This window comes from Phascolarctos cinereus, unplaced genomic scaffold (genome assembly GCF_003287225.1).
Source record: "Phascolarctos cinereus isolate Bilbo 61053 unplaced genomic scaffold, phaCin_HiC Scaffold_7;HRSCAF=346, whole genome shotgun sequence".
Taxonomy (NCBI): domain Eukaryota; kingdom Metazoa; phylum Chordata; class Mammalia; order Diprotodontia; family Phascolarctidae; genus Phascolarctos; species Phascolarctos cinereus.
The window spans coordinates 57,869,997-57,894,575 of NW_027556180.1; the positions used below are offsets into that span (position 1 = coordinate 57,869,997).

General features: G+C 38.4%; 1 protein-coding gene across 7 annotated transcripts in view; it reads right to left on the reverse strand.

The window, feature by feature from the left end:
- AGFG1 (ArfGAP with FG repeats 1) overlaps nt 1-24,098 on the reverse strand; it is a 104,996-nt gene extending 80,898 nt beyond the window's left edge. For 6 of the 7 annotated variants that reach the window (XM_020970913.2, XM_020970912.2, XM_020970911.2 and 3 more), the window contains exons 1-2: nt 23,764-24,098; nt 1,276-1,369 (exon numbers count right to left, since the gene is read on the reverse strand). In XM_020970913.2, the coding sequence (XP_020826572.1) occupies nt 1,276-1,369; nt 23,764-23,930 (261 nt within the window). In that variant the 5' untranslated portion in view covers nt 23,931-24,098. The remainder of the gene's footprint in view (nt 1-1,275; nt 1,370-23,763) is intronic. The other variant, XM_020970910.2, reaches the window with a different exon arrangement.
- Nucleotides 24,099-24,579: the final 481 nt, after the last annotated feature.

Genomic DNA, 24,579 nt, shown 5'->3' on the forward strand with positions numbered 1-24,579 from the left:
ACTCACCAGCTGTGTGACCCTGGGCAAGTCACTTAACCCCAACTGCCTAAAAAAAATAAATTGCCCTAAATTCAACAGGTATGGAGAATAAATAACAAGCAGTAGCAATATGATAAATGGAAATGTTGCAACAAAGATCAGAAACACTTAAGAATACACTAAAGCAAATCGATGTAGCATGATGGTACAAAGAGCAAAACAGGCTGGATCTACTAGAAGTGAGGCTGACTATGAAGAAAAATGGCAAATAATGCCAGGCTCTACAAGTGCCAGCTGAAGATCAAAGGCACAGTCTTGGATTGCACAAAGTATGAAAAACAAATTATTTTCTTCTTGAAGTCTTTATCATATACACCAATCATGATCACTTCAATCAGTGAATAACTGGATACATTATGTAAAGGCTTACACCAACAGAAATTGAAGTGCTTTGTTTTCATCCAGACCTATGACTCATCATTCATGGAGAAGTCCTACAGGATGGCAACTTTGTAATTAGTCTTAGATTTAAGTGACCAGGTAAGTGAAAATGACTTTGCCAGAGGGGAGTTGGTTCTTGTTTGGATATTCAGAAGCAATGACCACAGACAAAAGAAAGGTCAGGCACCCCCACAGGTGGTTTCACCACCAACATGAGTATTGCCTGTCCAAGAACTGTCCTAGTGCTGCAAGTACTAGAAGACAGGAGCTTTGGGAAAGCTGGTTAACAGTGAGTGAAAAAGAAGAGAATACTCCACCAAAACTTTGGTCCAGTTCCCCATGTTCTAACCTGTTAGTTTATAATCATCGATCTCATTCTAACTTCCCAGAGTTGTTTCTAATAAAGCCATTAACAATAAAATCAAATTCAACATATGTTTTAAGAAAACACTCAACATGGAGTTGATGGAAATTTTCAAAGCGTTTCATGTACTAATTGCACCCATAGCTTTAAAAATTTATTATAAGAATATACAAAGTTTCCTCTCTTCTTGTTTTAAGCTTTTAAAACAAAGAAGACAACCTCTCTAAAAGAAAAATATCTCTTCAACAGTCTTTTTAGGAATTACAACTTAAAACACCAAATGTAACATATGTATATTTATCAATGTTTTAGGTATGGTGTTCATATACAAGATCTCAGATATTCTGACTTACACTTTTTTATGTACTTTCCAATAAATTTTAAAATCATTTTAAAATGATAAAATCATAGAAAGTGATATTTACCAACTATCTTATTCACACCAAACAACAGTTGCCAACAAAACAACTAACAATTTTAAAAGCACTTACCTCATTTCCATGTTTTTGGAGAAATTCAATTTCCTGTTGTGTGAATGTTGTCATGGAGATGGATTTCACCCTATGTGGTGGATTTAAACCTCGCCTAGAAAATAAAATACATTTACACGTTTTTTTTTTTAAACACACACATTGCCTACTATGTGCAAGATAACACATAGCTGGCATAGTATGGCAAAATGCCATTTATTTCTAATATCTATAAACTTAAACATCACAACATGTGTTTTAAACACCTTAGTATTTATGCTTAAATTAGTACTTCTTTTTACTATGCTTAAATTAGTAACTCTTTTATTCCAACATTACTTTAAATTACATAATTCTTATAATCTCTATGCAAGAGCAAGTTTAGGGAATGAGTATCATGAAATCTAAATCTGAATGACTTTCAGAAATCTGTGACAGAAACTTTATTTAAAATACTACTAACTGTATTTTAATAATAAATAATGATAATGATGATGATAAATTAGCTAACATTTATACAGAGCTTAACATGTGCCATTATTTTACAATTATCATCTCATCTGATCCTTACAATAACCATGGGAGGTAAGTGCTATTATTATTCCCATTTTACAGATGAGGGAATTGAGAGGCTAATTTAGTAACTTGTCCAGGGTTACACAGCTAGTAAGTGTCTGAGCCTGTTCCAAACTCCAGGCCCAGCCCACTATACTATACTACTAATGCTACACTTCACTGCTTTTTAAAGTAAAAAATAATAATATGAAGGCTATATTTTACATGGAACATTAGTCACTTTCAATATTCTGGTATCTTTCTAAAGCCTCATATAAGACGTTAGGCATGTAGTTAACGAGATTTTAACAAGTGGCTCCTACTTTTATATAAGGGCTTTAAGAACTTAAAGGAAAGTAAGAGATAATTTGTACTAATTTCAACATTCTATAAAAATTAACAAAAAAATTACCAAGAAAAACAAGACCTACTAAAATGTCTGGAAGCCATGAAATAAGAATATTTACTATAGAAGATGGTCTTCAAAAGTACTTCATATCAGGATCAAGTATATCATACATCAAAAATTAAAGCTATCTACCTAGTAATAATATCAACAATTTATGAAAATCTTATCCAAAACAATATTAAAAGAATCTATGTTACCCACAAAAAATAAAAACTGTCAAGAAGAACACTGAAATAATCTACGCAAAATTCCTCTCTGAAATAACTTCAAAATTACATCCTGGCAAATTCCAGCTTCTGGAGTAGATTCTTAACATTCAGGTGGGTATACATTAAAGTCAGCTCTCAATTATCCATGCTGATGAAGGGTGGTGGTGGCACTGATTTATCCAAAATAGTGAAGGTGACACAAAGCAGATTTGCACAAATGAATACGGCTGTTTCTCTCAAGAGAGCATGTAAAACCTCTCAGAAATTCAAAATGGCGAAGCCATAATTAACACTGGCAAATTATTAGGAAAGCTACTCAAACTTCCAACTTTGTCCCAATGCATCACTCACCCCCCTTCCTCCATGGCTAAACCTGCCCTTCCCCCAACATTTTATGGAAGGGAAAGACCACAAGACTTAAAGTTCAAAGACTGCCTCATACAAGAAAACTAAGGTGAAGAGACCCTGCCATGGACACACCTCAAGAGTAACTGACAGACCCACAATTCAGCCCATCCCTCTGATTCCAAGTCCGCTGGTACCACGTTCTTTAAGTTCTTTGCCCAAGCACTCTTTAATGTGTCTAGCTAGCAACTTGTGGGGTAGTAAGAAAGGTGTTGTTTTTATTTCCTAGTGGCCGGGAAAAGGAGATGAGGAGATCCTTAGAAAGAGTCTAGAAGGATTTCCTAAGGAAGGCTCAGAGAAAACTGAAATCATTTGAAAAGAGTGAGCCATACTGGGAGAGGCGGGAGTCTGAAGACTTGCTGGTGACTGTGTCCTCCCCACAAATGCCTGAAGGGAGACAGAATCTTTTTTAAATTGGTTAGTAAATCAGTAAACTGTTTATCTCTAAAGTCCTTCCTCATTTTATCTCATTGAGCCCAGTCAGATTTAGAGACAGCCCTGTTACAATTCAGTTTCCAAAGCACTTTCACATATATTCTCTCATCTGTGCCCCCACAGTACCTGTATGAATTGGTAGAGTATCTTGGTATAGGATAAAAGCAAGACCCAAATAAGTAATTTATGTAAAGTCACAGAGTTAATTTATGTAATCCAAAATTTTCTGTGCAATCTTAAATTAGAAAGATCCTGGCTTGAGCTTGGTAGTCCAAATATCTCTTCTCTCAACTCATAAAACTGACCCACTTAGTAATAAGGTTTTAGTGGCATTTACAGAAATAAAGGCATTCCCAACTCTTATATGCATAAAATATGAGTCATGAATTAAAATTATCTCTAAGGGCCCTTTCTAGCTCAAAAAAATTATAATTTATATAAAATACAACATGCCTCATCATCAAACAACTTAATCTATTAGACAGGAATATATAATACTGGAAGGTTTAATTATACTAACAAACTAACAAAATTCAGAATAAAGAAAAATATCATGGTCTAAATAATACTTTAGTAGTGATTCTGGCATTTTTAAATGATCTAAGCTTAATGATTAAGGTTTTAGAAAGATCTAAAATTCGGCTAAGGTAACAAATCTTAGATCATTCTAAAATTCACAGTTGGAAGTAGACAAGTTTGATGAAATCTCTCAGTTTGCATAAAGATGAAGAACAAACCAAGCTTTCTTTACTCCCAAAGAGCCTAGCAGCTTTGGCCTCTTATCATCAGCTTAAGAGGTAGAAAATGTTATAATATTTATAAGTATTTCAGATCTCTAAACTTCTAGCAATAAGTTTCAAGACATCAAAATTTTCATGCTCTCACTTTCTACTATACCATACTGAACAAAAATTATATTACATAGCTATAAATGACCATCAGACACTGCCCACCCACTCCCCAATCCTCTGACCTCCCACTACTCCCAATGAAAAAAAAAACAGTAAACCTAGCTACCACCATGAAAGTGATCAGAACTCTAATCCCCCCATATTTCTACTCTCCTTCCTCACATACTGATATCAGTACAAAATACGGGAAAAAATCAATAGACAACAACATTAAGGATATGGTACTAATAGAGAATAAAACCCTTGCCCTACTAATCTCTTATATAATTCAGGAAGAGAAGACTATCCATTGGTTGTTTCTGGTAGCTGCTCCAAAGCCCAGAAGTAAGTTTTTTTAAATCTTTTTTTTATGAAGGCAAGTTTTTATAATATCATACAAGCAGGGGTGTGCTGGAACGTGCTTGAAATAAGCCAACTGTTAAATTTTTCAGTGAGCATATTTACACAATAGAAATCAGCAAGTGCTATAAATCAAGGCTTGATTTATTGTTTATTGTCTATTAAATTGATGGAGAAAATGTTAATCATGTAGTTTAAATTTAAAAATGTTTCCTACATATTTTTTCAGGAAGCTGATTGTTAAACACTTACCAGCACAACACTGCATACAAGTGTCTTATGGGACAATATAACAGAATCGGTGCCTTTTTTTTTTTGTCAAGACATCTCTATACAGAAAACTGCAATAAAATAAACCATATCTACAGACTAGCACATGCATTTCCTAAAGTATAAACTACTTGTGTTGGGAAAGCTCATTTAATTGGAACTCAGAATGAATTTTCCCATAGAAATAATATTAATACACAACAGCCATTATAGCTAAACCTATGGCAATAATAATAATCATACTAACCTGAGTCTTGAGGAAAGGAGCACAGAAATTAAAGAATGAGGAACAAGAGAAATGTCTTCCAAAATACAGAATGGGCAAGTCTGTCTATCTCCTATTTATGTCCCCTCCTATCTGAGTTCTCAGTTGCCAAATACTGTTTTCAACATTACTACCCACCTAGGCCTGCCCAATAACCCGAAGTACTCCACGCTCCAAAATAACCTACTACTTCTCTTCCAATCAAAATTCTCATCTCTTGCTGCAAGTGAACTCAGCTAAAACATTAGGGGAAAATAAGTACCAATGTCTTAACAACGCTTTTTTAAAAAGGTTTCCCATCAGCCCAAATAAACCTTGGTAAAATTTCTGGCAGGGAAATAGAGTGGAAAAAAACTCAGAAATACAAAGAAAGGGAAGAGGGAAAATGGCAGGGGTACAGTATATAAGCAAGAGCTAGTTTACCTGACTGCCCAAAGGTCAGGACCCACAAACTCAAACAGCTTCTTTATTTCTTCAACTTAGAATTCAGAGTCTCTTAAGTTGTTGGGGTTTTTTTTTCCCCACAATGGCTCCCAAGCAACCAGCCATTCTCTTCCTCCTCTCTCTAGGGTAGGATTGAGAGTGAGGGGTGGCCAATCCCGTATAAGCCACATTTGAGTGGGATTTATAAGTCAAAGGCTGCCCAGACTATTCTTTTTAAAATGTAGAAGGAAAAATCCCATAAATAATTCCTTACTTCAATATTTCAGGTTATCTGTGATTACATCAACCTAAGTACTCCCCCTTCCACCAATGCATATCAAAACCTCCGTACCTTAATAAAGCACTTCCTTCCACTCTTGGAACTGAAAAAAATAAAATCATCTTGTGACCAACCTTCAGAATATAGCTAAATTAGTCCTCAGTTAATAGCCTGGCTGGCTAATACTTGGGCCTAAGTAAAATCTGCAAAAGCACTGTTCTTTCGGAACAAAAGGACATCTCTCCACACCAGGACCAAAACTTGAATTCAATTGTAAACATAGAGGGAGTTAAGTTTTCACAGTTAAACTTTCCATTTATGAATACTGACATGACAAATAAAATGTCTCTAAATTGTTAAAAGTGACCAATTCTTCAAAATAATTATTTTAGGTTCTCATTTCAATCTCAAGAATCTTAGGAATCTTCCGATTTTTTTCTTAAACCACCTTACGAATCATTCAATCCCTTTATTTCATAGATGAGGCAACAAGTCCAGAGTTATTATACTCAATCACAAAAGGAGTAAGGAACAGAGCACTGAAAAAATGTTTCCTCACAACTCCATCCCCTTTCCCCTCTAGAAAGGGTTATCCTCCCATCTATACATCAAAATCATTCAAAATTCCCTGAAAAACAACAGAAATAAACTCTTCAGTGACTCTTGGATCATAAATATCAGATAAGTCATAAAACTAGGAGATGAATGCTAAGCAAAGATGACTGTTCTTGACAGTGACAGAATCTAAGCTGAAGGATAATCTGCTGTGGTTGGTTTGGTCATCCAGATGCTCCTGTTTGCGGATGGCATTGTGCTCATTGCACACTGAACACTGCAGTGTCTCCCAAAATGACAGTCAAAAGAGTTTGGCCTTACCATCTTCACGGGAAATACCAACTGGATGAAGAATATCTACTACCTAGATTTAAGACATGCATTCGGATGGACAACAAATAAAACTTGTCCATCAGTGGATGTACACATGTGTATACACACACACACACACACACACACACACACACACGCACTCTCTCTCTCTCTCTCTCTCTCTCTCTCTCTCCCGAGGTGAAAGTTGGGCTTTGGAATTAAAAAGGAAAAGGGAAAGTGGTTAGATGATCAACGGGAAACTGAAAAGCTCCTTCAATGATGTCCAATTTTTAATATCAACATTCTCAGGGTGTCGCAGTATAACAGTGACTCACAGAATATACAATGGTCTTCAAAGAATTAAAATAAGTTATCACAGATAGGGCAATGGAAAGGCTTATGATGAGTATAAGAAGACTGTAACCATATAACCACATAACTAATGAGAAATTTCAAAGAAAAGAGTAAAAGATGTCATCATGAAAATGTATGACAGGAAGAGATGAGTGGTACAGGACAAAGGATGACAGGTACACAGGCATATTTTTCCACTGGTACCCTGAAGATGTCAGCAGAAATTGAGGAAAGCCCCTGACACTTTAGGTGGACCCCTGAATCACTGGAGGAAGCTTATAAATTCATGAGATCACACCTCCTTGGAGTATTGGAGAATATTCCCTTAAATCACAGTTCTCTGGTCTTGGTTTCCAGCACCTGTCCTATCTACCCTCACAGAGTCTTTATGAACATAAAATGGCATATGGTACATTTACTTTTAACTTTGATGAAGTTTAAAAGCACTATACAAACACAAGGTATCATTAGTACTACTTCATTAGAGCATCTTAGGAGACATTATTTTATCCAGGGTATACCAAAAAGGATTACTTGAAGGTCTCCATATAATGATATAATAAAAATAAGAAGAGTTTAAAAAGGGTGAAGACAGTCATCATTGCTGTGTGTGTCTGTGTGTCTCACACATACACTTATTGCCTTCTCCAGAGTAAATATTCCCAGTTCCTTCAAACAATTTTGATACGACAAGAACCCAAAGCTCTTCATTATACTATCCTGGTTGTTGTCTTCTAGATGCTTTTCAGCTATCATGGCCTTTGTAAAATGTGTCACCCATAACTGATCACAATTCTGTTATATCTATATTATTTAGCCTCCATAGTTCCTAAGTCCACAAATGGCAGATACTAACAATGGAAACATTTTTCACTGTTTCTATAAAACAAAGTCCTTAATGGTCCAAATAAAATAATTATTTTTTTAATTTTTTATATAAACTTTTTAAACTCTTATTTTTATTATATCCTTATATTTATTTTCTTTTTTAAAAAAAGGATGTTGTACCAAAATTTAATTTAAATGAACTTATTTATGAGAGATTTTGATTTGTAATACAAAACTAGTTATTTCATCCTAGGTAATTATGTGCAAGTACAAGTGCAAATGGGCTGAATCACAAGCACAAAGATTTTTTTTTTGGGGGGGGTGAGGCAATCAGGGTTAAGTGACTTGCCCAGGATCACACAGCTAGTTAAGTGTCAAGTGTCTGAGTCTGAATGTGAACTCAGGCCCTCCTGAATCCAGGGCCAGTGCTCTATCCATTGTGCCACCTACCTGTCCCTAGCACAAAGATTTATTGAAGGCATCCATTTTGTGGGCCAATCTAACATCATTGTTCAACTCCCCTTTCTAGCACTCTCAACCACCGGCCTATCAATATACCTATAACCAGAAATTTTTACCTTATGGAGACATGCAGTTTAATGAGTCTCATGAAGTTATCTAGTAAAAGTGTAGTACCTTTCAAAAGGAAGTGCTCAAACTACGAGAAACACATTTAATACCACACACAGCCTTTAATATTAAACAAAGACTAAAGAAGATAAACTCAAATTCTAGGTAAATGTGGTAGTTTTCCCAGCAGGTGTGAGAATAGAAGAACACTGTCATTACCTACCAGATTAATTTTTCTGTACTAAATTTCAACAAATGCCAATTTTAAAGTCCTTCCCTATAGTATCTTTTTCTAAAAGCCAGGCAAAAACAGCTTTGTCCAGAGCACTACATGCCTCAGGCCCTCAAGTCTGGTCTTCTAAAATTTAAACAGCTATGTTAAACTAATTTGGCTCTTGAGAAATACAGTATTGTTTCCATAACTTTCAATGCCTCAAGAAAACAACCTCAACATCATTGGGTCAAGAGTATTCATTCTCTTTCAGTAAGATAGTAAGAATCTCCTCCTTAGACTCAAAAGTTAAAACTATCTTATCTTCTCCCATTCAGGAGTAAAGTGAATGTTAAGAAAAGGTAGTTTTTAATGCCACTATTCCCAGCCTTAGCACATTGATATAGAAAGGGTCATTTACGCTTAGAAATGAAATTAACTGCAAATCCACAAAGCATTCCTTTACTTCTATGGGATTTACCAGTAAGCAATCACTCTATTACCCTCCTTTTTCCCTCTTAATAAAGTACACAAATTTTTTACAAGTCAGCCAAATCAAAAACAAACTCCCTTTAGAGTCCTCCTCCTTCTTAAGATTCTGTGATTTGTTAAAAAAAAAAACTTTATCCCAAGTATCAAAATTATTTAAAAGGCTGCTAACAGGGCAGGCAGGTGGCACAGTGGATAGAGTGCTAGGTCTGAAGTCAGAAAAGACCCAAGTTACAATTTGGCCTCAGCTGCTTGCTTACTTTACTAACATTGCAACCCTGTGTAAGCCACTTAACCTCTGTTTGCCTTCATTTCGTTAACTGTAAAATGGGGATAATAACCCTACTTCCTAGGGTTGCTGGGAAGATCAAAAGAAACAGTATTTTTAAAGCACTGAGCACTGAATCTGGCAAATACGTACTAAGCACTTAATAAATACATGCTGTTTTCTTTCCCTTTCTGCAACCCTCCCCTATACTACAACAGAATCTAGATTAGCTACTTATTCCCAATGTGCATTTTTCCATGTAGAAAATGTGGCTGTTTGGTTTGGTTTTTTTTTGCTTTTAGGCAACTGGGGTTAAGTGACTTGCCCAGGGTCACACAGCTAGGAAATGTCAAGTGTTTGGTCTGAGGGCGGATTTGAACTCAGGTCTTCCTGACTTCAGGGCCGGTGCTCTATCTGCTGCGCCACCTAGCTGCCCCCCCCATGTAGAAAATGTGACAGTGAGGGGTATGATATAACGTGATTATAAAATTTATAGAAATGAAAATGCCAAACACTCCAACAATTACACAATTAAACATTCTTTAACATTCATTATTTTATACTACCTTTCCACTTGTGTTAACATCTACCACAACATTTGGTAATAGCAACCCAAAGAAATTACTTATGCTACTACTCTTCTCAACTAATATTTATTATTAGATCAGAAATTCCTCCTTGGTAATTACAGTAAACAATAAGGAATGCATATTCCTGGAAGTACATAACATTCCCACTCCCTTTTGCCAGGCCAGTTTTGCCATCATATGAAGTAAGTGATATAAAGCAATTTCACTGGGATTACATTAGTCACAATTATCAAGTGAAAATTGCTGGGCAAGAAAACCACTTTTTTGAAAGTTACAAATATTTAAGCAACACCCTAAAGCCTAGATCCCAATGTACATATTACAAATACTGAGTAAAAAAGTTCACAATTACTTCTGCTCAGTAACATCAGCAATTACATTTTTACAAACAAGCAATTTTAAAGAATATCTGCTGGTTAATTTGTTCTAAAAACTCAAAGTTTTCTAACAATAGAACAAAAAAAATAAAATACTGACCATAAGACACATGGAAACTCCTAAGAGCTTCAGTGTTAGCTACCACCATTCAGGTACAACTATAGAACCAATGTGATTCATTCCACCTGGTGAGTAGCAGTCTACTCTTCAAAGTATTTCTAAAACAGCCTAGTAAATAAATAGCCTTTTCCCCCAACAAAATAACAATTTGTGCTAAGTAAAACAAAAAGCCTATTCCATTTATTATTTCATCAATCATTTATGTCCTACGAAGGAATAAGTTGGTTAAAAAAACCTTTACTAAACAGTTAAAGCATGTGGCTATTTTACACTAATATAGTACCTAACTTGACAAATATTGAAGTTAATTCAATATTCCAGTTTAAACTAAACCTAGATATTTAATATATACTTTTGTCAATGTGAGGAGTCCCTCCTTAATACAGGTTTCTATACTACCTCCCATATGACTTAGTATATGATCTTTTAGAGTTAATGTAAAATATGCATCACCCTCTAGCCAACCTGGAAGTGAGCTTCTCAAAAAATTACACTAGGCTAGTCTTGTGACAAAAGACATAGGTTCCATCACTTCTATCTGGACTCAAAGGCTTTAATCTGTACTCAAAAGTATAATCTGCCAGAATCTGCACTCTTCTGGAATAACCTTTAAGAAGTCTGGGTTACCTCTATGCCAAGATGAGGTATCAGAGGAGGACTTTAATGGAGGATTCAACACCAGTGTTAAATATAAATATGTTGCATATATAAACTATACACTTGAAATCTAGAATAGATCACAGAGTCTTTTAATAGTCTATCAAAATGGTAGTCTTTTAAAGTTTAAGAGAAAATGGTAAGATACTGCATGTATTAGGAAGGTAAAATTGAGGCTTAAAAATAGCAGATAAAAAAATCTGAATAAGCACGACTAAAAAGCATAACACTGCCACTTTCCAAAACTGACATAACTACACTTCTCACAAATAGCAGAAGATATTAAACCCACAAGGGTTAATAAAGCTCACTGTGTTACATAAGCATTCTAAGAAAACTATGAATGTTCTTATAATTTTCTTTCTTCCTACAGAATGTATCCCAAAGGCAGGTCTTGAATCTGACTCCAGGGCCAGGTCTCCAACCACTATCCCCAGGCTGCGTCTTTCTACAATTATGCAATAATAAACTACATTTCCAAATTAAAAATATATTAATATTTATATGGAGCTTTAAGGTTTGCTAAGTGTTTGACATATTACTTCATTTGATCTATATCTTATATAAAACTTCTATAAAAGCTTTATTTTCCATTTCCAAAAAATACTCAAAAAATGGTTTCCCCTCCCCATCAATGTATACTTTTGTTAACTCAGAATCATAAAATATGAGTTTTGATAGGGACCTTAAATTCCTTCTAAGACAGGGGTTCTTTACGGGGCATCTGTGTGTGAACTTAGATGGTAAAAAAATATATACAGCTTTATTTTCACTGATCTCTAACTGAAATTTACATTTCCTTCATTTAAAAAAATATTGTTCCGAGAAGGAACAGGTCTACAGGCTCCACCAGACTGCCAAAGGGATCCATAACATACAAAAGGCTAAGAATCCCTGTTCTAAGATATCTTACTCAATGGTCTAACTTAATGAATTCATTAACGCTTAATAAATACTCTCTCACTGCATGAGCAATAGGTCAGTCAATCAGCCAACAAGCATTTAGTAAGCACTTAGTATGTGCCAAACAGTGTGCGGAAGAGTTGGGAATACAAATATTAAGGAGAAAAACAGTTCTTGCTATCAAAGAGCCTATAATCGAATGAAGAAAGGCAACAGGTACAAGAAAGCTGAAAAAGAGAGGAGAGTGTGTGTGTGTGTGTGTGTGTGTGTGAGTGCACGCGCGTGCGCGTGGTGGGGTGCCAGGAACAAGGGTATCCAGGGAGAGGCACACTAGAGGAAGTCCTGAGCAGTCAGGAGATAACTGAGACACTGAAGGCCTGGCAGTCCTTAAATGGGGATTTTGGAAGAGCCATTCAGAGTGAGAGGACAGGCTTTTTCTGTGTGTGTGTTTTAGGGGGGAAAGGGGGCATGAGGCTCGCACACTAAGACATTATTACTTCAATATATTTGTGATCTAAACAACATGAATAACTCCTGCCAATCAAAGATCTAGATAAGCAATAAGTGTGTTGAATTTAAATTGAATTGAACCCATCAAAGTCTTATTCTGTTCAACTATTGCCTATGTCTTCTCGAAAATCCTCTACAAGGATTCTAGAAACATGCTGGAGGTACTCCTCAATGAAACACTCTGGGACAGTACTAATCATTAAGTGTTTCCTTATGGAAAGGCTATATCTGCTTTTATGCAAGTTCTACCTAAAGCTTCCTAGTTCTGGTCTTTGGGGACAACCAGAACAAGGCAAATCCCTCTTTCATAATCCAATACTTCAAAAACTTAAAGACTGCTCTCATGTCAACATGTAGTTCTATTCTCCAAGCTAAATATGACCAGTTCCTTTAATCAATCCTAGAAAGCATGATGTTTAGGAACTTTATTACCTTGTTTGTCCTCTTCTGCATACCCTTCAGTTTATCACTGTCCTTCCTAAAATATTATGCCAACCAAACAATATTCCAGATGTGGTCTGACCTGGAACGGCAGAGTATATACAATGGGGCTATGAACCTCCCTGGTCCTGGAGAGCATGTCACTGTCCACACAGTTAAAAACCTGGCTGTCATAAAACACTACTGACTGAGTTTTCACTGTACTAAAACCCACAACTTTTTTTAAACTCAAAGATAAGACTTTACACTTATTTCAATTAAATATGTTATTTCTTATTAGATACCCAATCATCAAAATATTTCTGAAGCCTGTTTATTATCAACAAGTTTGCTATTCTTCCCATTTGGGTATAGCAATTCTACTGGTTTGCAATCTATCTAATTGTATTATCAAGCCCATATCCCTTCATCTTTTCCAGAAAACAGCATGAGACACTTTTAAAAAATATTTTTCTAAAAGGGGCAGCTAGGTGGCACAACGGATAGAGCACAGGCCCTGGATTCAGGAAGACCTGAGTTCAAATTTGGCCTCAGACACATAACACTCACTAGCTGTGTGACCCTGGGCAAGTCACTTAACCCCACTGCCTAGCCAAAAAAACAAAAACAAAAAAAAATATTTTGCTAAAATCCAAGATAAATTGCATTTACTTTGAAATAACATTCTACTTTTGGTTGGACCTGTGATTTCATGGTGGGGTAGGGGAGGACATAGGGGATGCCTTCTACTTAAGTACAATCTGTATATAAATAGTTTAGAAAGTTTCCTGGGAGGCTGAAAGTTTCAATGACTTGCCCATCATCATTAAACCAGTATAAAACACAGGTAGGATCTGAGCCAAGGTCTTCCTGATTACACGGCACTTGGGTCCTCTAACCACAACAATACTGTCTCTTAGTCTAGTAAGTAAACTTGTTTTTAAAAATGAAGTTAGTTTAGTTTAACCTCTTCTTGAAGATATAATACTAGCTCTTTGATCACTGCTTACTTATCTAGATGTTCACTATCCATAAGGTAACCTGGGTTTTAATCTTATTTCTAATGCTTACTAGCTTTGTGACCATAGATGAAATGTCTTCACGACTTTGAAACTTGGTTTCTTCATCTGTGAAATTTGCATAATGCTCCCTACACCAATGACCTCACAGAGTTATTGTGAGGAAAGCTCTTTTCAGTAAATTTTTAGTTACCTTTGTATCCTTCACAGCCCCTGACACTGTGCTTTACACATACAACTTTTCAAAAAGTATCTGTTAATATGCATATGTGTTACAAGAGTTTTGTTTTTCTTTAGGGGGAGGTGAAAGTGAGAAAAAAAAATTGCTTGATATCTGAAAATAATTTTTAAAAAAATTTTGTTCAACTCAAAATCTTATGGAAGTGAATACTGAAAACTAAAAATTAATTTAAGATATTTGTTGAACTAATTGTTAAATGGTATTTCAGTATGACACATGAGGTCTCTCCAAAGTGACTAAGCAAATCTAATAGAAAATTCTCCATCCTCACACCTTTTAATCTCTGTATCTGATGTTGACCACCCTCTCTTCCTAGATATTCTTTCCCCTCTGGATTTTCCTGACATTGCTCCCTCCTAGCTGTTTTCCTATATGCCTGACTGCTCCTTAGTATCATTTGCTGATTAATCACCTATGCCATACTGACTGTGGCAGCATCCCACAGTTCTGTCCTGGGCCTTCTTCTCTTTTCTCTCTGTACCCCCTCTTGGGAACCTTATCAGCTCCCTCGAGTTCAATTACCATCTCCAAAATCTGTCCATCAGCCCTAGTCTGCCCTGATGAGCAGTCTCCTCACCAAATGTCTGTTGCATATTTCACACTGGACATTCGGAAGACATTTCAAATTCTTTCTCCTGAAATCCACTCCTCTTCCAAATTTCCCTCTTACTACTCAGGGCTATCCTCCTAGTCACCCAGGCTCAGGTAACATCAATGTGACCCTCAGTTCTTCAGTCTCACTCAACTTCTATCTCCTCCATCTCTTGGAATACGGCCCCTCCTTTCCACTCATATCCACCACTATAACTCAGGGACTAATCACTCTCTTTCCTGAACTACTACAGAGCCATCTTATTGGTCTAGGTGCCTCAAGTCTCTCCCCACTCCAATTCATGCTCCATAGAGCCATCAAAGCCCCCTACTCAAAAAACTCCAATGACCTCTTACCTCCAGGAGTAAATAAATGTAAGCTCTTCTGTTCGACAACTATATTTCTTCACAAAGTGAGCCCTTCCTACCTTTCTAGTCCTTCTGTACATCTAGGCATACTGGTCTACTTGCTGTTCCTCACAGACAACTCCACACCTTTGTAACATGGCTATCCTCCACTCTACCTCCTGGAATCCCTAGTTCCTATATCATCTTCTACCTAAGGCCTTTCATGATCACACCTAATAACGATCAGTTCCTTAAAGGTAAGGAGTGCTTGACTTTGAATCCCTAATACCCATCTCCCAGTCCCCCAGGGTGGCAACCTAGGTGTGTCCTCAACTCTTCACTTTCTCTCACCTTCCACATCTCAACTGTTGCCAAGTCCTATCAATTTCCCTTCCTAACATTCCTTGAACATGCCTCCTTCTCTCCTCTGACACTGCCACCACTGTAATAAAGGCTGTCAATACATCATGCCTGGGTTATTACTGTTATATATTTATTATATTTGAGTTATTATATGTCTGCTTCAAGGTTCTCCCCACTCCAATCTATCATCCACTCAGCTGCCAAATTGATCTTCCTTAAGAATAAGTCTAACCATAACAAACTCCAGTAACTCCCTACTGCCTCCAGGATCAAATATAAAGCTTCTGCTGGGCTTTACAAGCCCTTCATAATCTGGACCCTTCCTATTTTATTCCTCCCACACACAAACCATCACTCTGTAATCTAGTGACACTGTCTGTCTTGCTGTTTCTAGGTCAAAACACTCCAACTCCAGCTATTTTCACTGGTTGTCTCCCATGCTTGGAATTCTCTCTCTTCATCCCCACCCCCTGGCTTCTTCCAAGTCTCAGCTAAAATCCCTCCTTCTACAAGAAATCTTTCTTCTTCCTCCTAATGACCAGGCCTCGCTTTGTTGACTATCTTCAGTTTATCCTGTATACATCTTGTTTGTACATCTCCAAGTCATCCTGTATATATTTTGCCTAGATAGCCTTTTTCAAGCTGTCTCCCCAACTAGATCTTGGCCTCCTTGAGATCAGGTATTGTTTTATTTAATTTGACTTAATATCCCTAATGCCTGATACAAAGCAGGTGATTAATAAATATTTATTGATTCACTCATTTTTATTCAATTTGTAACCATATATATTTGGAGTGAGTGGATGCGTATGTTACTTATCGCATCTAACTAGGGCATTAAGAGGTTGAGTGAATTGCCCATGTGGTCACACACAGAATTCCCCAACCTCCATCCCTGCCATCCCTAAACCCAGGTCTTCAGCATTCTTAGGCAAATCTTTAAATCCAGTATACCTTACTGCCTACTATTTGATTGGATTGAAATAACTTTAGTCCTGTTACTTTATAGAAAATTAACCTAAGAAAATAGAATGATTTGTAATAGAATGAATAAATAGTTCAAAACTTTCTATTTTAAAGTGCTAAACTGTAACAGGAATTTACCAGACTTCTGAAAATGTTTGGAGTATGAAGATTAAATCTGCCACCTCAATGCAGCGGATACTGCCCCAGGCCTGAAGATTCAAATCTGGCCTCAGACACTTCCCAGCTGTGTGACCCTGGGCAAGTCACTTAACCCTGTTTGTCTCAGTTTCCCCAAGTGTAAAATGAGCTGAAGAAGGAAATGGCAAACCATTCAGTACCTTTACCAAGAAAACCTCAAAACAGGGTCACAAAGAGTTGGACAGGGCTGAAAAGACTAAACAAACTGGACTTTATCTGTTGCTTCACCTGGGAAATGAGATGAAACTAGATGACCTCTCAAGTCCTTTCCAACCCTAAAAATCTATGACCTGGTTCACTCTAGCTCACCGCTTTAATATCCCAACTTTCTGCTAAACTCAACATATACTTATTCAGGTGTTTCTGATCACAATGATATGGCTGTTTCCTCCAATGATGATCATTATCCATCCAGATTTTCCAACTTTCTGGGACTTTCAGTCATGTTCGCCCAAAAATGTAGCATGGGGTCCAATCAGTATGCAAGGGGTTTTCCCCCACTTTTAATTACCCTAGGCTCTGGCTAAGTGACCAGAGCACCTTTTTCCATCAGGCACTCCTGGAGGCCATTCTTTACCAAAAAAAAGCCTCTTTAAGCTCTTTATTTGTTAAATATGTTTTAGCTTGTTTTCACCCCTCCACTGCCTTCCAAATGATATTTATTTTTAATTAATTAATTCTGATGTGATAAGTATTTTTAATTCCGTGATTTACAGCCATACAAAAATACTGGTAGGATATTGGCATTAAAAAGATGGGCAAACTGGGGAATAGCTTAAAGAGTTATATAACATGAATGTAATGGAACATTACTGTAAGAAATTATGAATATGAATAGGAAGAAGGAATGCAAAATAAAAGTAAGCAGAAACAGGAAAACAATACACAAAATGGAGAGAACAAAACAATCAAAACTGATTGTTGTAAAATTATAATGCCCAAGTTAGGCCCAAAGAAGACACTTCTTCTTCCCCTTCTTTGCAGAGATTAGTAACAGTGGAAGAGAAATATTTGACACAATGTGAGACTTCTGAAATGGTTACTGTAGCAGAATTTTTTTTTCCTTCTTTTTTATTCTTTTGTTACAAGGATAGTCTCTGAAAGAGAACTTTAGCTACAATGGAAAATGCAGGTGATTTTTTTTAAAGAAAATTAAAAAAAAATTATTTCTGGGAAAAGTGTAGAGTCACTAATGGAGCTCAGCAGTTTCCCACAGGCAATTCAATTTCTCCTACTTAATTCGGAGCCCAATTTGTAAAACATCTGCATTATCTATGGGGGGAAGGAAGGAGGGTGAAGATGGGTGAGAAAGAGGGGAGAGAGGTGGAGAAGGAGAGAGAAAGAGAGAGAGAGAAAGAGAAACTATAGGGCATCCATTTAACTAGACATATCCAAATCTGGACAACAGACATTCCTCATCCACTTAGTTTTACTTCTGAGTGGTTACAGATCTTTTCCAAGATCTACTTTAACAGCACAAGATCATCAGTATAGAGAATACTTGGAGGACCTCACTATCCAAAGAGAATCCTTCACCTTGGACTCAGCACTCAATCTCCATTTCTGTAGCAAAACAATTTTGGCAAAGTTTCCTCTTTAATCTATGATCAGAGTTGCAGAATAAGGTTATTTTCACTGTTATAACTTTCAAGGAATCTGGAATAATTTTAATGTATACATGGAAGGCAGCATACTGGAAAAAGTGGGCTTCAGGGTGACATTCTGCTGTATCAAAGCAGATTTTTTTTTTGAATAAGCAAATAATAAACCCAGTGAGAGCTTATATTCTCTCCATCTTTCTGTCAATTGTATGAAGAAGGGGCAGCTAGGTGGCCCAGTGAATAGAGCCTTGGAGTCAGGAGGACCTGAGTTCAAATCCAGCTTTCAGACACTTTACACTTACTAGCTAGCTGTGTGACCCTGGGCACGCCACTTAACTCTAATTGCCTCACCAAAAAGAAAAAAAAAATCATATGAAGAAACTAACACCTTCTATCAATGCAGGCATAGCATCTTGTCTGCAACTTAGAGATTGCCCAGAACACCGAGAGGTGAAGGGAATAAGCAATAATATAGTAAGTCTGAGAGGTAGGTGATGTTATCTTCATTTTACAGATGAGGAAACTGAGGCAGAGATTAAGTGACTTGCCTAGGTTCACATAGTTGGTAAGTGTTTTAGGCCAGATTTGAATTCAGATTTTTCTGACTCCAGGCCCAGTGCTCTACGAACTGAAGTTGGCTGACTTAAGGTCACACAGTTATGGTCAAGAAGTGAGACTTGAGGGGGCAGTTAGGTGGCACAGTGGATAGCGCACCGGCCCTGAAGTCAGGAGGACCTGAGTTCAAATCCGGCCTCAGACATATAACACTAGCTGTAACTCTGGGCAAGTCACTTAAAGTGAGACTTGAACCAGGTATTCTGAGGCCAGATCTCTCTACCCACTATACCAAATTGTCTCTCTCTATGACTCACGCCTAAAAATAAAATTTTAATCTTTCCCTCTTAAAACCAACTTAAATCATCAATATTATTGATTATTCTATTACCTGCCAAACTGATTTTTTTCCAAGAGTCCCCCAAACAGTTTAGCTTCTATAAGTAAATTCTTCAATCAAATGACAAAGGTATGTCAAATACTTAGTACCACATGCTAGACACTGTGCTAATTGCTGGGGACACAAAGAGAAAACCAGAAGTCTCTGCCCTAAGAAGCTTACACTCTAATGAGGAAACATGTATTTAAATGGATACCTGTAAAATCCAGAGTAGATGGAACGAACCTTACAGAAGAAAGCAACAGCAGCTGGGGTGGGTAGGGAGAGAGAAAACCAGGAAAGGTTTCCTGCATAAGGTAGCATGAGCTGAATCTTGAAAAGAACCAGGGATTCTAAGAGGGAGACATGAGAACAGAGTGCATTACAAGCATTGGAGATATCCAGTGAAAGATATGGAGAATGGAAAGGACATGTCATGTGCGAGGAATAGGAAGTAGGACAGTACAGCTAGACTATAATGAATGTGGTGAAGAACAAGATGCAGGAAAACTGGAAAGGTAAGAAGGGGCTAGGTTATAAAAAGCTTTATATGACAAACAAAGGATGCTATTTAACCCTAGGGAGCGTAACTGGAGTTTACTGAGTAAGGGGGTGACATTTGTGATTTAAGAGAACCACTTTGGAGAAAAATTTTAAACTCAAAAGCATATGGAAGTGATTGTTGATAAATCAAAATAAATTAATAAAAAAGAAAAAAAGAAAAAAGAAAACCACTTTGGTAACTGTGGAAAACAGACTGAGTGGGAAGAGGCTTGAAACTGGAAGACCAGTCAGAAGGTCATTACAGATTACTAGAGGAAAGGGACTGCACTAATGTGGTGGGTGTATGAATAGAGAGGAGAGGAAAGATGTGGAAGACGTTGTAAAGACAGAAACAACAAACTTTCATAACTGTGAGGGGGAGTGAGGACTAAGAGTTAAAGCAGAGGTTGTGTGAACCTGGGTGACTGAAAGGATAGCGGTATCCTTGATAATCATGACAAAAGAATCCTAGTTTTGGGCATGCTGAGTTTGGAATACCTAAGAGACATCTAGTTTAAAACATACATTTGGTTGGTAATGCAGGATGGAAGGTCAGGAGAGACTAGAGTTAGATACAAACATCTAGGAATCATTAGCATAAACAGGAGTTGAGATCACCAAGCATGATAGTGCAATGGGTAAAGAGAAGAAGGCTGAGGACAGAGACTAAGGGTACATGTCAGATCCAACAAGGTGGCTCAAAAGGGGCAATCCAGCATGCAGCAGGACAATCAGGACAGAACTATGGGAAAATGCAGAAAGTATCCAGGAGGAGGTGATCAAGAGTGTCAAATGCTGCAGAGAAGTCAAGAAGATTTGGAATTGGGAAAAAACCATTAGATTTGGCAATTAATGGATCACCAATAACTCTGGAGAAAGTAGCTTCAGCAAAATGATGAGGTCTGAAGTCAGCCTGCAGAGGGCTTAGAAGAGAACAAAAGAAATGGGAGGCATTCAGTATACACAGCTTTGTCAACGAATTTAGCTGAGGAAGAGAGATACACAGGACAGTAACTAGAAAGGATGGGAGGATCTAGTGAGTTTTTCAAGAATGGAGGAACCATAGGAAATGTTCATAGGCAACAGAGAAGGAACCAGCAAAACAGAGACTCAAAATTATTTAAGATTAATCTGCGAAGAGAGAAATTGTGAATGATAGTAAAGACAGTCTTTTAGAGAAGATGGAAGGGGTATATGTAGAGATAGTGGCCATAGCAAGAACGGTTTGCTCACTAAGAATGGACCTTTTATTTTTGTACGTGTCAAGTCCAGTATGAGGCTAAGTCATCAACCTGAAAAGTGGTGTAGGAGGTAATATGGGAGACTTGAAGAGAGGTGTTAGAACAGCCACCTTAGGAAGTGGGATACAGCACTGATCTGAGAAGAATAAAGGACTGCCCTGCATCAGTGAGAACCCAGTTGAGCTTAGATAACACAAATCTGTAGTGGACCCAGTCAGCACAATTTTATGACTTTCTCTAGCTCTGCTCAGTAGAAAATGAGTAGGCAAAAAGGAGGAAGGTAGGAGTAATACACTGTCTTTGAAACAGTTTCAACTGAAAATTCCCACACCAAACACTACTACATTTTAAAGCAGCAGATTAAATACTGGGTTATAGAAGTTCACCTACAGGCAAAAGAAACTATGTTTGAAAAGTTACATTAGGCTTATTTCCCCTGAAAGTTCCTAGTTCATACTAGTTCATGTGCTCTTACGTTAGCAGAAATTGTGCCATACTCCTGATAAAAAAAAATTTAGAAGAGATATTAAAGTTAACATTTTTAACTATAGTTTGTAGCACCTATCTCTCAGTACAAAAAGTAATTTCTATGGCATATTTTAAGTTTTTATAAATATGGTGAGATAAACATAAAAACCAGATGCTTAAAATTCATACATTTATTCAGCATACCAGTTCTATTTGAGCTTTAGACGAAAAAACATACCTAAACATTAACTTCCCTCTCTAGTTGGCTGGGGCATTCCTTCAACCTATTTTAGGTGTCTAATAGCATTTATATAATGACTTAAAGTTTGCAAAGTGCTTTATAAATATTATCTCATTTTATCCTCAAAACAACCTAGGAGATGGATGCTTTTATTATTTTCATTTTACAGAAGAAACTGAGGCAAACAGAGGTTAAATTACTTGTCAAAGGTCATACAGCTTAGCTAAGAGAAAGATGGAATCTCAACGTGTTTAATTCCTCCCTGAGACACTTATTAGATGCATTACCCTAGGCAAGTCACTTAACAGCTCTCAGCCTCAGTTTCTTTATCTGTAAAATGAAGAAGCTGGACTTCGAAGTCAGATTCCAGTTCAAAATCTATATTCCTTATAAATTCAGTTTTCCACATACAATCATACACACAAAAGACACGTGCAAAAAAAAAAGACAAAAGTGAACAGGAGAGGAAAAAATTAATCATAATCTGGTGATTTTTAAAATAAGCAGCCTGTTCTAAGAAAATTCAAAATTGAACTAATTTGCTCAGTTTGCTTAAAAGGTTAGTGTTATATTGTACAAAAAACCCTTTTCTTCAATTCTGGAAGACTTAGTTATGGTTATCCTAAGATATCCTAAGAATTAGAATCCAGAAAGCCATTATTCTCAAATTGCACAATTTATTACTGTAGTCAATAAAACTATATTAAATATTTTAAATTATGTTGAAATTTCCACTTTCTTTTCAATAACAAAACTATCCTCAAGGACTGCCTTTTTGCAATATTTCATACAGGTACCTAAGAATGACAACCTTAAACGGAAGTCCCAAGTCCATTAAAAGTCAAATCCTGTTACAACACCAGGAGGTAACGATATTCTCATTGTACTGAAATCTCCTTATTTGAATATTTTCATAAAATAACTGGAATCTGGGAAGAAGTTTGAAAATAAGATTTATATTATTTTATATTCATTATAATGAGATCCAAACAACAGATGAATCTTTTTTCTCCTATGGATGTTTTTAAAAGGTTTATATGCAAATAAAATACTGCAAATTCAATCATTTTAAACACACTCTAAGTTTATTATTTACTTCAAAGACAAAATAAACGGGCCAAATAAATTTAAGATCAATTTAAAAGTCGTGATCCTATGACTTTAATTTTAATGCTGTGTAACCTCAAGGTAAGTCAACCTCTCTCTGGTTTTCAGTTTATCTGTCAAAAATGAGGGGAGAGCAGATAATCTCTGAGGTCCATTTCAGCTCTAAGATCCTTCCATTCCTTCTACGGAAGGACCAAGTCCACAATTCTCTGCTTCTGCTTTAATTCTGTAATATATGACCAGAACTATCATGAAACCTCCCCAATTTTGTTCAAGTTTAATAGGTAAACTATGGACTTTTCCCACCTAATTGTTTGGCTGATTAAAAACCAAAAAGGGGAGGGGGGAACCACAGGAATAGATGTTGGACACGTCCTGCGTTTCTAACCAAGCCTTCCCTAAATTAGTCATTTCATGCATGAATTGCATACTTTGCCTCCATATTTATCTTACAATCAAGGCTTTTTAAGAGTGCTTAATAACAACCACCCCTTAGGCAATCATTCACCAGCTCTGGCTCCGAAGTAACTGATGGGCATAAGGAGTCTGGTTTCCAGCTATGTATCCCGGGCTTAGATAACCCTTCCTAAAAATTTCTGCCAATTTCCCAACCGAAAATCAGATGAACGACTGCAGCAGGGACAGCCAGGTATTTCTCGCGAGCAAAATGCAACCAAACGGCCACCAAAAGCCTCCCCGAAACCCCGCTGTCCGGGGCGCGGAAACTTTTAGGGGTGCCGCGACGGGAGGGTGTCTGCGGTCTGTCTTCAGGGACCGAAGATGAGGGTCAAGTGCACAGCTCCCCAGGCCCCCGGCTCGCAGCGGCTCCCCCGCCTCCCCCTCGGCGGGGCTCCCTGCCCCGGCCCCCGAACAAGGGGCCCCCGCGGCCCGGCAGGTGCCTCCCTCCGGGAGGGGCCCCAGCATCCGGACAGGCGGGGCACACAAAGGGCCCCCCGCCCCGGCGCCCCCCGCACGCACTCACAGGCTGCCCGAGCAGGAGGTACACACGAAGGAGCCCACGGTCATGTTCACGTAGGTGGGGCCCCGCTGGTCGCAGTCGAAGCACTTGCGGTTGTGCGCGAGGCCGGTCATGTCCCGCAGCATCTTCAGGTGCTTCTCCTCCTGCTTCCGCTTCGCGCTGGCCGCCATGGCCGCGGCGGGGAGGGCAGGGAGGGAGGGGAAGGGAGGAGAGGGAGCCGGGCGGCGCTGCGCCCGGACCCGCACCGCGCACCGCCCGCCCGTCAGCCGCCGCGCTCGGGCACCCCGGCTCGGCCCGGTCCGGCGCGGCCCCGGCCCCGGCCCTAGGGCCGCCCCGCCGCAGACTCCGCGCGCGGCCTCGCTGGAGACCCCGACAAGCCGGCCAGCAGCGAGCGCCGACCCCGCTGCCGCCCCTGCCGCCGCCCCTGCCGCCGCCGCCGCCGCCGCCGCCACCACCTTCCCGACTTCTCCTGAGGGGAAAAGACAAGGAAGGGGAACGGCCAAGAGGAGGCCCGCCCCGGGGCGGCCGCAGGCCAAGTGTCCGCCCGCGCCCTCTCCTGGACGGGAGGAGTCACTGCAGGCAGCGTGCGCGCACCGAGGAGGGGGCGTGCCTAGGCTTGGCGCCTTCCCTCAGCGAAGGCTCTCCAGAACGTCCTGTCTGCGTGCGTGCTGTCTGCCCCGCAGGGCCGGTGAGCCGGCCGAGGGCAGCGGCTGGAGCTTCTCGGAGAGCCTTCTGTTGTGCGCCCAGCACTTGGCTTGTTATTGTTCAGTCGTGTCCGACTCTTCTTGGCCCCATTTCTGGTTTTCTTGGCAGAGATGT